Source organism: Mirounga angustirostris, unplaced genomic scaffold, assembly GCF_029215605.1.
Source record: "Mirounga angustirostris isolate CCGP_5_RB_7025 unplaced genomic scaffold, mMirAng1.0.hap1 SCAF_17, whole genome shotgun sequence".
Taxonomy (NCBI): Eukaryota; Metazoa; Chordata; class Mammalia; order Carnivora; family Phocidae; genus Mirounga; species Mirounga angustirostris.
In genome coordinates this window covers 3,829,450-3,843,476 of record NW_026991725.1, presented here as the reverse complement: position 1 = coordinate 3,843,476, position 14,027 = coordinate 3,829,450, and the positions used below count along the sequence as shown (strand labels likewise).

Genomic DNA, 14,027 nt, shown 5'->3' with positions numbered 1-14,027 from the left:
CCAAGAACATTTTTGTGTATTCAAATATTTTCCAAAAGCAACTGTCCATTTCAATAATTTTTCCTTCATCTTTGAATTTAGAAGCACATATGATCTAATTCTATATAGGGTTTCACTTTGGAGTCCACACAACTATTGCAGAAAAGTTATTTCTAATTAGAGAATCACTATTATAGTTATTTCAGAAATGTGAGCCACAAACAAAATACAGAATAAAAAAGTACAAAATCAAATGGGATATTTAAGTATATCAGCAGAATGAAACACAGAACCTCAATCATCTAATTTTCTAAATCACATGTTCAAGATAAGGCAACTTGTGAAAAAAAAGCAACTTGTTTTAAAAAGGGTAGACTGTACTAGCAGCTTAAGTGATATAAAGTCTTGTGCACAGTGGGATTTAATAAATGTCTGCAAATGAGTGCAATCCAATAAAGTGAAAAAAATCTATGAGAAAAAGAAAGAATAAGCCTGGGACCTGTTAAAACACAGTCTTCCTCTAAGTGCCTGAATCACCTGACAGGACAGCTGGAAACAAAGCAAAGACTAATTTGGTGAGCGACATCTCTATTTCTAACTTTTGAATGACTGGCATTCTGAACAAGCTCGTGCAGCACAGAGGTCCAAATCTTCCTGTGTCTTAATAGTCACAACTGTAGCCTTCTATAAGACAATTTCAAAAACACACGAAGATTTAATGGTTTTAATAAAATTCTCTTCATTTGGGATGCCTGGGTGGCTCAGTCAGTTAAGCGGCTGCCTTCGGCTCAGGTCATGATCCCAGAACCCTGGGATTGAGTCCCGCATCGGGGCTCCTTGCTCAGCAGGGAGCCTGCTTCTCCCTCTGCCTGCAGCTCCCCCTTTCTTGTATTCTCACTCACTCTCTCGCCCATGTTCTCTCTCTCTAGCAAATAAATAAAATCTTTAAAAAAATAAAATTCTCTTAATTTTTGAAATCTTTTGGATTAAAGTTCTATAAAGCAGCGCTTAAACTGAAATCTAATATTTTCTTTCTCCTAAAAGCTTTATATTTAAGTTTCAAGATTCTATATCATCCAAAAATGTTTTGTAAGCAAGTGGAGGAGTTCCTGGATTTTTCAGCCACATCTTGCTTAACCAGATGTCCTTTACAGTCGTATAGTTTCCTTTGAAGTTTAATTGAAAACCACAGAATCAGCATAAAAATGCTGAGTTGAGAAAGTTGCAGTTTGTATAAGGCAGATAGATCAAGAAGACGAATCAAAATATTGTGCTCACAGAAAATTTATGGCAATTTTTTTCAGTACTCTCTTAAGAAATAGGTTGTTTATTTTCTAACAGGGTTCAATAATAAAAACTATAATCAAAATGTAGCCAAAGTTTGAACCAAAGACCTCTTGTTATATCATATGTGACTTCATTCAGTTGGTTTAGAATTGCATTTTCTAAAAGCTGCATTCAATTTCAACTGCCAACTGTTTGGTATAGTTGAATTAGACAGATTATTCCTCTCACCTACTGTTTCTTTGTACAAAGATATATTTAAACCCATGAATACATTCAATGTCCTCAGATTCTCTATATTTTAAAAAAATCTGTAAATTTCTGTTCTACTTTGCCACATGATTTGTAGTCCCAATCATTAAAAACACCAACACATTCAGTCTATTATTTGACTATACAAACTAAGATGACCACTTGCAATTATCTGTCCTACCATATAGCAGAACATCCAATAGATTAATATGCTACTAAGCATGGCCTAGTGAATTGATAAGCTCTCAAGGGAAGGAGATTTTTAAAGATTACAGTTACATTAATCATTCTATATGGTGCTCCAGGGTCATTACAAAATCATACACAATATACTTTGCTGTGGAGACTGGGACTCCCTGATTTAAAAAATAAAGCTATTACTGAGTCGAAAAATTTAAAAAGAAAAAAGATATAGAGAAACTAACCCCTGAAATAGGATACTTGTTTAAGTTATATTGTCATAAAGCATGTATCTTCCTCACCAAATGTGTGTTCTAATGAAAATTTGCTTAATAAACAAATAGCTACCCTAAATCACCATCATAAAAAAAAACAATTACTCCATGAGTGCATGCTATTTGGTGCCAGACATAGTCCTAAGGCATTCTCTCATTTAATGCTTATTTCTGTGAAAAAAGTACTCTTATTACCCCTATTTTACAGATGGGCAAACTGAAGCATAGAACAGTTAAGTGACTTGTCGAAGTCTAGTACATTGTAAAGCCAGGATTCAGATTCAGGCAGATATTTCCCAGACCCTACATTCTTAACCACTACAATGGACCGCCTTCATGTTGCTACAGGTATTTGAAGACCAGTATTAGGGCTTCCCCACCATATGGACTATATTAGAATCATTCGCAGATACTATTTTTATTCGAAACTACAATCGCTTTCTCAAACCCCAAAGAACCAATGAACTTCCTTAATAGATTAAGATGCATTATGAGATGCTAACATGTGGTTTATTTTAATTTTTGCCTGAGATATGCTAAGTATCATAATTGTGAAGAGAGGGCTCTCCCAAGTTGTTGCTGTTTCTATAAAAATGTCTGCAGCAATAATTGGAGAATCACTGCTCCAATAAGTAAGTTGCACAAAGATGTCTTTCCTTAAACTTTAATAAATATAATTTCATACATTCCCCTATCTGTCTGAAGCAGTAAAAAAGGGATTGGATTTCTTTTTCTTTAACTAGGGCAAGGTATGGAGCTGGGAGAGAAAGAATAGGCAAGGGGCAATGTAACAACTACAGACACATGTTTTCCAAAGATAGAAGCTTGAGTATCTGGCTATCATACCTTAGATAGCAATGTCTTACGATAACCATCCCGTAGGAAAAAAACCTGGCTTCTAATTATGAATGGAACTGAAAGGGATTAATATTTATAAGTAGATAACTATCTTTCATTTTTTTAGCTGCAAATATCTTTTGCTCCTCCATCTTTCCTAATTACTCTGTTCCACATTCTCTATCCATTATCCCCTTTGGGAATGATACCTTCTTCCCTATACACACTTGGTTTTGCCTCTCCTATTGCACTCACTATACTACTTTTATCGGTTATTATAGCTGCCTTCCCCCTAGACCTGTAAATTCTAAGATAAGGATAATGCCTTATCATCCCACAGTGCTTGAGAAGATTCTCAAATGAGTTTATCAACTACTAAGGCATACCCAGCAAAATGACACAAATTACAGTGATTCAAACTAAAGCAGGGCAAACATGAAACAAAATGAGTATAAAAAAAAAAAAAAAAAAGGAAGAAATCAAACACACAAACAGAGAGACTAACTCTTAACACCCAGAAAAGAATTTAGTCTAGTAATTGGTCTCTGAGTAGACAACCAAAGCTTAAATACCAGCTCAGCCACTCCAAGCTAGGGGAGTCTAGACAGCTCCCTAAAATCAGTTACTTCATCTGTAAAATAGGAACAATAGTAGTACTCCTTCAATGGTTGTTGTGTTGCCTGTTTAACACTGAACCTAGTCTCTACAGCACAGCAAACACTTGAAACGTGTTAGCTATCAGGACAGTTATACTTTAAGGTTTCTTGCCCCTAATCATAAATTTTATTTTTTTAAAGATTTTATTTATTTATTTGACAGACAGAGAGACAGCGAGAGAAGGAATACAAGCAGGGGGAGTGGGAGAGGGATAAGCAGGCTTCCCACCAAGTAGAGAGCCCGACGACGTGGAGCTCCATCCCAGGACCCTGGGATCATGACCTGAGCCGAAGGCAGACACTTAATGACTGAGCCACCCAGGCGCCCCCTAATCATAAATTTTAACAAATTCTCTTTAAAGGAAAGCCAAGAGAACATATACACTATATGAAAGGTTAAACTAACAGCATAGATGTTATAATTCAGAAAAATTATGCTTACTCTCCAGCCCTATTTTATGCACTTTGTAAGACATCAGCATCGTACTGCTTGTGGTTCTCAATGTACATCTGCTATTTCTAATCCCCGTGCTTTAAATTCATGCTTAAGAATGTTCCCTTCCCGGGCACCTGGGTGGCTCAGTGGGTTAAGCATCTGCCTTCGGCTCAGGTCATGATTCCAGGGTCCTGGGATCGAGTCCTGAATTGGGCTCCCTGCTCAGCCCCTCTCCTCTGCTCCTGCGCTCTCTCTCAAGTAAATAAATAAAATCTTTTAAAAAAAAAAAGAAAGAAAAGAATGCTTCCCTCCCTCCTGCTACTCACCCCTAACCCTCTGTTTGCTGGCCAACTCCCACTCACTCTTTAAGGCTCAACTAAGAAATCCTTACTGGCCTTCTTTCTCTTCCTCAAGGCTTATATCATCTGTGATTACTACACTGTACTCTATTTACTTTTTTAATACCAATCTTTCCACTTATACCCTAAAAGCTTCCTGAGGCCAGGGACTAACTGGCTGCTGGATCTCCAATCCTGGCATGAATGAGTAAATAAAGAGTTACCTCCAGAACCGAGTATAGCACAGGATACAAAAAGGTACTAAATTACTTTTTTAAAAAATTATATCAAACTGCTCCATAAAAACTAGGCTGGAACACAGTATACGACCATTTGTTTTCTAAGCATATTCTCTCCCACTCAGTCAGTGAAATATTTCCCATTTTTCAGGAAATCTTGGGAACCAGGGGCCTCTCACTACATTTCAGAGCCAAGATCACCTCACCAGACTTTCTCTTGACTAACAGGAAAATGAAGGGCTCTGTGAACAGCAGCTGTGCTCCACAGCTGGGCAAGAAAATGCAGGGCAGTTTGTAAAAGTATCTGAAAAGGACTCAGTGCTGAGAACCAGAGGAAGAGAATGGATGGGGTTACCTGAACAAAATAGCACTCATTAAATATTTGCTGACTAACAAAGAATCTTTGGGTCTCTCCCATGTACACCTGACTTCTGGCAGATTTCAGATTGTGTAACGGGTCGTATCAATAATCACACGGGGTTTTTTAAATTAGAAATAGTTTCCTTACTATAGTTAAGTTTTTTGAATGAATGAACAAATAAGTGAAAAACATGGACATGTGAATGCCTACAATGGGCCAGGCAATGTGTAGCCAGCAAAACAGGAGACATTTAATGGAAAACAGTAAAGCCCCAAGCTGCTGGTACCAGCAATGGTATTTAATGGTGCTATATAGGAAGGCAGTGTGGGCTCTGCATGGTGCCTTTTTTCAGACTGGGCATAATCTAGAACCTGCTCCCTTCCATTTTTTTTTAAGATTTATTTATGTATTTGATGGGGGTAGAGGGAGAGAGAGAATCTCAGACTCCCCGCTGAGCCAGATGGGGGGGGGGGGGGCTTCATCTCTTGACCCTGAGATCATGACCTGAGCTGAAATCAAGAGTCAGTAGCTTAACCCACTGAGCCACGCAGGTGCCCCTGTTCCCTCTCACTTAAAGCCAGAAAGAAATGACAAGACACATGAAGATACCTTTTGATTACCAAAGGACTGCTCTTACTCTGGACTTCCCAAGGCACTTGAGTCAAATTTTCAAACCTAAGCTAGTTGAAGTTTATTGTCTATCCATGCAGTTAAATGAATACTAAGTAATATCTGCTAAACTAACTAAACTCCTGTGGGACTAGCAATAGAACTTCAGTGGAACACATTTTAGCTTGTAACTCCAATTTAGTATTTCCCATAGGTGGAATTACACACTATTAGAAAAAGAAGCCATTGTTTCATAAAATGAACTGAGACAAGTTGATAACTGTTTGGAACAAAATAAGTTTAATATTTACCTCATACCATGTAGTAAAATTAATTTCAGATGATTAAAGTTAAATATAAAAATAAACTATTAAAAAAATAAAGAAAATATAGGTGAATATATCTCTATTGATGGAAAGTTGAACTAAGAAAAACAATGGAAAAACATACACACGCAGACTTTGGATTGATGGTATTAAAAGTTTTATTGATGGCATTAAAATTTTTTAAATGTTTATATATCCATGAATAAAATAAACCAGATAAAACAAAATGGCAATTGAAAAACCAAGGCAAATGTCCAACATAACAGAAAAAGGTTAACATTCTTAGTGTATAAAAAATATTTACAAGGGGAACCTGGGTGGCTCAGTCAGTTGAGTCTCGGACTCTTGGTTTTGGCTCAGGTCATGATAAATCAGGGAAGCCTTGCTGGCTCAGTCACTAAAGCATGTGACTCTTGATCTTGGGATCATGACTTCGAGCCCCACATAGGGCACAGAAATTACTTTAAAAAAATATTTACAAATCAGTATGGCAAAAATGGCTATCCATGGAGAAAGCTGAGCTAATCACATGAATGACTTACAAAACGGGGAATATAAAAAATATAGCAGCAAATATTTGAAAAAAATGTTTAACCCCTGAAAAAAATGTAAATTAAAATGATAAAATACTAGTGGTTAAGAGAAAGGGGTTGGGGCGCCTGGGTGGCTCAGTCGGTTAAGCGACTGCCTTCGGCTCAGGTCATGATCCCAGGGTCCGGGGATTGAGTCCCGCATCGGGCTCCCTGCTCTGTGGGGAGCCTGCTTCTCCCTCTCCCACTCCCCCTGCTTGTGTTCCCTCTCTCGCTGTGTCTCTCTGTCAAATAAATAATAAAAATTTAAAAAAAGAGAAAGGGGTCTAGGGGCGCCTGGGTGGCTCAGTTGTTAAGCGTCTGCCTTCGGCTCAGGTCCTGATCCCACGGTCCTGGGATCGAGCCCCGCATCGGGCTCCCTGCTTGGCGGGAGGCCTGCTTCTCCCTCTCCTGCTCCCCCTGCTTCTGTTCCCTCTCTCGCTGTGTCTCTCTCTGTCAAATAAATAAATAAAAAATCTTAAAAAAAAAAAAAAAAAGAGAAAGGGGTCTGGGGTTAGAAACCAGGCCTACAATCTTGGGCAATTCATTTTACTTCTCTGAGCCTCAATTTTCTTTTCTTTTCTTTTTTTTTAAATATTTTATTTATTTATTTGTCAGAGAAAGAAAGAGAGATTGAGCAAGCAGTGGGAGTGGCAGGCAGAGGGAGACGCAGGCTCCCCACTGAGCAAGGAGCCCGATGTGGGACTCGATCCCAGGACTCAGGGATCATGACCTGAGCCAAAGGCAGACGCTTAACCAACTGAGACACCCAGGTGTCCCTGAGCCTCAATTTTCTTTGTAAAACAGAGATAATAATAATACCTAAACCAAAGGAGTGATGTAAAAATTAAATAACATAATGCATGTACTCAACATAGTGCCTGGTACACAATAAGTGTTCAATAAATAATAAAAATAACAATAGCTCTTACTATAATAAAGAAAAAAGATGATGATACTCAGGGCTGATGAGGGTGCAGTGGAGCCAACATTTTTATGAACCTGACCTCTGGTATATTTCACAGTTTGTCAACGAAGTTTGATTCGACATTTCTGGAGGACAATTTAGCAATATGTACCCCAAGTCTTAAAGGTGGTCATACTCTTTAGGCTTCTGGAAACATAAATGTTTAAAAACAATGAAAAAACTCAAAATGGAAAAGTCTGTTAAATAATACCATATTCGTTGATTCATCATCCATTGATCCATTTGTCCAATATTATTAACCCTGGTGATACAAAATTATGAAAACAGACCTAGTCCCTGCTTAAAGGTTAGGTGGGGAGATAAGCAGTCAAACAATCAAGTGCATTAAGGAGGTAAGAGCCACGATGGGTAAGTACAGGGTTCTATGGTGCGCACAAAAGGAGCACCTACCATAGTCTGAGAGTGGAGTCAGGGAAGCTTCCCAGAAGAAGGGACATTTAAGCTGGGACCTGAAGGATGAGTAGGAATTAGTCAGGTAAAGAGATGAAGAAAAGTGTTCCAGGTAAAGGGAACAGCATGTGCAAAAGCCTAGAGATCAAAGGGAGCATGGCATGTCAGCTTGACTGAGCAGTGTGCAAGGCAGGAACTTGGGAAGAGACAAAGATGGAAGAGGTAAAGCAAGGTTTGTTCATTAAAAGTCTTGCTAGCAAAACTCTGGAGTGTAGACTTTATTCTAAGGGCAATACAAACAGTTAAAAAGCAATCAGTGCTAATAAATAGTCAATATTCATAATATATCAAGAGGATACACAGGTTGAAAAGAATGAACAAATAGCTCATAAAATGGAAATACAGGATTGTAGTGAAGGTTGCACAACTCTAAGTTTTACTAAAAATTGCTGAATTGTACAATTATTAAAATGGGTTTATTTTAGGCTTTGTGGACTATACCTCAATAAAGCTATCTTTTAAAAAGTTAAGAGAAATGCCTACCAAACATCTGAAAAATATTCAACTTTTCTAGTAATAAAATATATATAAGACCAGTGAGGTACTATTCTTTATCCTTGAAAATTACTAATGATTAAATATGAAATGAGGATATCCAGTGTCAATAAGGCTAAGAGAAATGAGTATTCTTACACTATGCTTGTTGAAATAAATGTTAATTGGAATAACCTCTCTAGAAAGTATAAATATGCAACAGGAGTCTTAAAATTGCTTATACTCTGTGATCCAGTAATTATATTTCTTGAAATCTTAATAAATGTTCCAAAATGCAGTCAAATATTTATGCCCAATGATGTTCACTGCAATGTGATTTATAATAACAACAAAAAAAAAGCTGGAAAAAACCCAGATGTTCAACAATAGTGGAATGGTTAGGGTGAGTTACAACTGCCCAATGTAGCCATTTAAGTGATACGGCACATAGATATATATCTATGACGTATATCAAACTTTAAAAGAACCAAATATACAAAATTATACAGACAGCAGCATTTCAGCTATGTAAAATACATATACAATTGTACAGGACATATCTTTCATTCTCTTTTCTGTGCTTTTCTGTATTTTCCAAAATTTCCTACAATGACCATGTATTATTTCTATAGTGTAAGAAAGTTTCTAAAGCTATCTTCAAAAAATTAAAAAGCATCACTTCAGACAAATCAATTTCACATTTGCTATGGTTTTATTTTCTCTGGGAGAAAGGTGTAGTCATATTTGAATATATATAAAATATACATATAATTCAATAATATCTTATTTATCTAGCATCATATATGGAAATGAATTTCCCCAGTTAATTAAAATGTGCATCATAAACTTCAAAACTTCAGTGAAACTTTGATGGATATATATCTCAAAATACAATTCACTCAATCCTGACTACTTAAATGAAGACAAAACAAGATGAAGCCTTATTATGATTATTCAGGGTCATCATTATGACCACATAATAGTAGCTCTGAGGGACCACCAGGTCTTAGAGAGGGATTTGTCCTTACATTAAGTAGTCCATAACTGCTAAATTTTTTCTTATGCCAGCTATTTATAAATCTTCTTCTTCCTCCCTTGCTATAAAACCATCAGCTATCATTTCCCAGAACCGTAAGCAGCCGGTCTTTAGCAGCACCAGCCACACTTTTCCTTCCTATTTTGCTGTTGATAATCTTCTTAGAGTAAGAAAAACTAAATATCCAAGTTTTAAGAATTATGTGTAAACTAAAAGATAATAGGCTTCAAATAAGGGTATCACCTAAAAATGATTTGCACAGACATAGATGATTTTGTTCTAGTTACAATATAAATGAACTGCAAAGAGTATGAGTTCTTGATTGTATGTATCTCAAGTCTTGGTTCCTTTACTATATTGGCAGTCAAGTTCTCAGGATCAGAAACTCGTATCTGTTTCACATCATGGAAAGAGATGTGGACCAGGAGCCAAGGAACTTGGTTCTAGTGCAGGTTCTTACAGTAACCAGTTTTGTAACCTTCAGCAAGTCTTTTAACCTTGGTACATGTCCTGCATAACTTAGGAGGCTGCCATAGAGTTAAATTAGATCACAAACACAAAAACACTCTGAAAAGTATAAAGCACTACACAAAAGTAAAATATTTTCATGGTATTTCACTGTATTTATATGACCATGGATCAACATAGGTATCCACTCAGAAAATTCATAACAGAAAGCAGGAAAGAGATAATTCTTAAATTGCCTATTAATTAGGAAACATCTATTATCTTAGAAGAACAATACATTCCAAAGTTGGCATCTCTGATTCCTCCTCCCCTATATCCAATCAGTTCCCAGGTCCTTTGTGTTTTCTCCATAATCCCTCACATCTGTCCCTTTCTTTCCATTACCACTTCACATCCCCAGTTTAGGCCTTTATTATCTCACACCTGGGCTACCATAATAACCTCTAACTGGCTCCACTCATGGCCTCCCTCTGCCTCTCTCAAATCCTTCTGGCCAACAGCTGCCAGATTAATTTTCTTAAAACACCACTGTGACCCTATCTGCTCAAAAACCTCTTTAGACTCTCCATTACCTTCCCTATCAAGTTCAAACTCCTAAACTCAGCAGTCCCTGTGCAGTCCCAGCTTCTTCCTCACCTTTATTTCTTACTACCCTTCCAAAGAAATCCTTCCTCAAACTGGTGTAGTTAGTTAAGTCCTTCAGATAGACCTTGTGCTTTTCTGCCTGTAAGTTTTGGTAATACCACTTCTCTCCACCTGGAATACTATTTCCCAGGCCCTATCCCAGCCTATAAATATTTTACCCATACTTCAAGGCTGAGTTTGAATCCACCTACTATATGTACTTCTCTTTGATTACCACAAAGGAAAAGATGGAAGATTCTAAAGTTAAATACATCTCCAACAGCTGAGTGACACTGGGCACATTCCTTAATAGTTCTTTGCCTCAGTTTCTTCATCTGTAAGACAGGGATAATAGCAATTTCCTTTGGACATAATGTGAGGAGTAAATGAGTTAATCCACGTACATCACTTGGCATGATCCCTGGCATAGATGAAAACCCAAAAAATGTTAGATATTGTTATTATTACTCTTGCCATTAGTGAATTTATCTTAATCTGAATTCAGACAACGGCCATTACAAACTAGCTGTTCATGTACATACAGTATCATTTCCCTCACTCTCTTTTTCTACCCTCTCATCTCACATTTGTTCTTCTTCCTATCCCCTCCCAAGATTACATGATACTAATACATGGATCAATGTCTTATACATCTTACTATCTGTAATAATCACTCATACCCAGTAGATGATCAATAGATTTATTTAATCCCCAGTGAATGAATATTGAAGAGCTGACAGTATTGAAATGCCCTGTACCACCTATAGTGAAAAAGTAAAATAAAATGCTTAAAATCATTAATTTAAAAAAATCTAAATTTCCAGTCTCACAAAATTAAATCTCTCCTTTCATGATTCTCTAGATTTTTTTTTTTTCTCTTTTACCTTAAAACAACTCAACTTATTCATGCAACAAGAGATACAACAGCAAATACATGCAGGTCAGACAGCAGCCAAATATTGGAACACAAGAACCACAAGACAACTCAGCTGAACATAGCTCTGAAGTGAAATAGGAAGACAATTTAAAGGGAAAGGTAACTGGCTCATCAGTCATACAAACACACACACCCACACCCATACACACACCAGCCCCAGGATTCTTTTACACCCAGGGCCGCATATAAACAGCTGAGATAACCAGGCTACTACAGCAAGTAGATGTAGAAATATCAATCAGTTAGCTCAACAACTGAGCTTACCACATGATCAATTTAATTACCTATCTCAAAAGTGGCTATTAACATACCTCAATATTCTAATAACTAAGGTTTGGCTAATTAAGTCATATCAAGTAGATACGGCCTTACTATATACTAATCATTTGCCTCAAGAAACTTAGTATGATAACTTGATATATATGTATGTTATTATCATAGCATAAACAATTTTTTTTAACAATACCCAGGGAAAATGATGTTACCATAACACTGGTTTCTAGTGTATCTGCATGACTCTACTAACTTTCAGTTGCTTTCCCAGCCAAAAACAGGCCTGGTGACCACTATCCTCAAAGGGTCTACTAGCAGAGAGAAGTAAGATGGTTTGTCTTCAGAGGACCCTAAAACGTTTTACCAGCTTTGAAGTGCAACTATTCTCAAATCACAAAATATTAAGAGTTGGAAGAGCCTTAGAAGTCCCCCACTGAAGGAATTATTTATACTAACTTCCAGGCAAAAGGCCTTTCTTTGAATACTTTCTTTGAATACTTTAAGTAATGGACACTCACTATTTTTGCAAGGCAGTCCACTTCACTGTTACAAAATTCTTCCTTACAATCATTGGAAATCTGCCTCCCTGAACTTTTACCCAAAGATCATAGTTCTGCTCTCTAATATAATACAAGTTAACCTCCAAAATATAATCAATTCTAGAATTAGGATATAATTGTCAATTTGGTCACACAAAATACAAAAGAAAGCTCAGGAAAAAAAAAAAAAAGGAAGAAACCACCACTATACACAACAAAATTTTGAAATTCAGGAAACTATGTTGAAATCACAACCCACCATAGTTTCAAGATATCAAAGCCCACGCCTCAGTGAACATACAAATATTAAAAATAACCTGACGTTTTACAGTGGAAGGTGGTACAGTGTTTACTGAATACCTTTTGGCAACTTGAAACTACTAAATCCACCAACACAGTTTTAAAAATTACAATTCTGTAGGAAGCTCAAGACGGTTTTTCCAATTGCTCATATTTTCATTCTATTTCCTTCTAAAACATCTGCATGTTTTTGAAAGATCGCACTTCGCCCCACTGGTGCAATACTTTATGTATTTATTTTTGGTATTTTATGTTTTTAAATAAATATTTTCAAGAATAAAGCCTAAAAGAATGGGGTGTAAAGGAGTGGGGGTGGGGCTAGCAGGGAAGTCAAAGAATTGCCGAGCAGGAAAAGGCTGGTTACTGGGTATTTTCCTTCTGGAAGCAGGCTTCACTGGCGTATCTGAAGTAAGGAACCATACAAACACGACCCAAGAACAAGAACGATCATGAGCAACGAGTGTTAAGGCATTAATGTCTGTAAGATGTAAATGAATCGGCACTGCTCATCAAGCAGCGCCAGATGCTTCAGGACCTCTTAGAGGAAAGGTAAGAGGTCCAAGAAGCAGAGACCACGGCCACCCTCTGCGGGAGGGAAAGAGGGAAGAAACCAAGGAGTAACTACCAGCTCAGCAGTCCAATGAAGCCCGAACAGTACCAGAGCACAAGAAAGACGGCAAGTGACTAGGGGGAAGGCACACAACCCGGAGAGCCTGAAGAAGGGGCTGCAGTGTGCGAATACCGAACGGGTCCAAGAAATGGGTGTGGGTAAGGGGCTGTGGTGTGTGTAAGGGGCAACGCAGGAGTCCCCTGGTCCTCTCCCTGCAGCAGAGCAACAGAGGGTACAAGGAAGGGGGAGGGTGAAAAGCAAGAATGACTCATTCCCGAAAGGAAGTGTTCAAGCCATAGGAAAGCATGCTACTGGGGGGCGGGGGGGGCGGTTCAGGGCGAGGACTGTGAGAGCCAGGTGCCCACAGTGATGGGGGCAAACCCCAACGTCCCGTAGTTCCCGTAGCTCGTCTTTAAGATGGGGTGTGGGGGGGGTTCGCGGCAGCCGAGTGCCAAGGCCTGGGAAGCGGCGCGGCGCGTGCGCAGTGGCGCTCGGCGGGACCCGCTGAGGCAAAGCGGAGCCGCAGTGACAGAAGCGAGCGGAGCTGCCGCCGGGTGGGACTCACCGAGGCGCAGGGGCTGGAGGTGGTGCTGGGGGTAGGCGACCGCTGGACCGTGACCAAAGCCATCTAGGCGCTGCTGGGTTGTTCCGGGCAGGGCATTCTTGTCCTGAATGTGGGGGGGCGGGAGGGTGACGGAGCCGGGATGGGGAAGGGGGTATGGGATGGGGGTGAGGGGTAAGGGGGGGAGGAGGAGGCCGCGGGAACGGCCACAGGCTCCGCACCCACCACCGGACTCTCGCCTACTGACGCGCCGAACGGGCGGCGGGCGGGCGGGCGGTTCGGCAGCAGCGGGGCACAATGAGCGCTCCCAGTGCGCAGGCGCCACCTGTCAGCAACCGCCTCTCCCCTCGGCGCGCGCCGCCGCCTCGGCGTAACCCTTGAGTTGCCGGAAGCCGCCTGGGTGTTTGCGCCTCCGGCCGCCGCCC

At 39.2% G+C, this 14,027-nt stretch overlaps 1 protein-coding gene across 4 annotated transcripts in view; it reads right to left on the bottom strand.

Moving 5' to 3' along the window:
• SSH2 (slingshot protein phosphatase 2) overlaps positions 1 to 13,882 on the bottom strand; it is a 244,327-nt gene extending 230,445 nt beyond the window's left edge. The window contains exon 1 of one of the 4 annotated variants that reach the window (XM_064582302.1): positions 13,606 to 13,882. In XM_064582302.1, the coding sequence (XP_064438372.1) occupies positions 13,606 to 13,668 (63 nt within the window). In that variant the 5' untranslated portion in view covers positions 13,669 to 13,882. The remainder of the gene's footprint in view (positions 1 to 13,605) is intronic. The other 3 variants (XM_064582301.1, XM_064582303.1, XM_064582304.1) reach the window with 3 other exon arrangements.
• Positions 13,883 to 14,027: the final 145 nt, after the last annotated feature.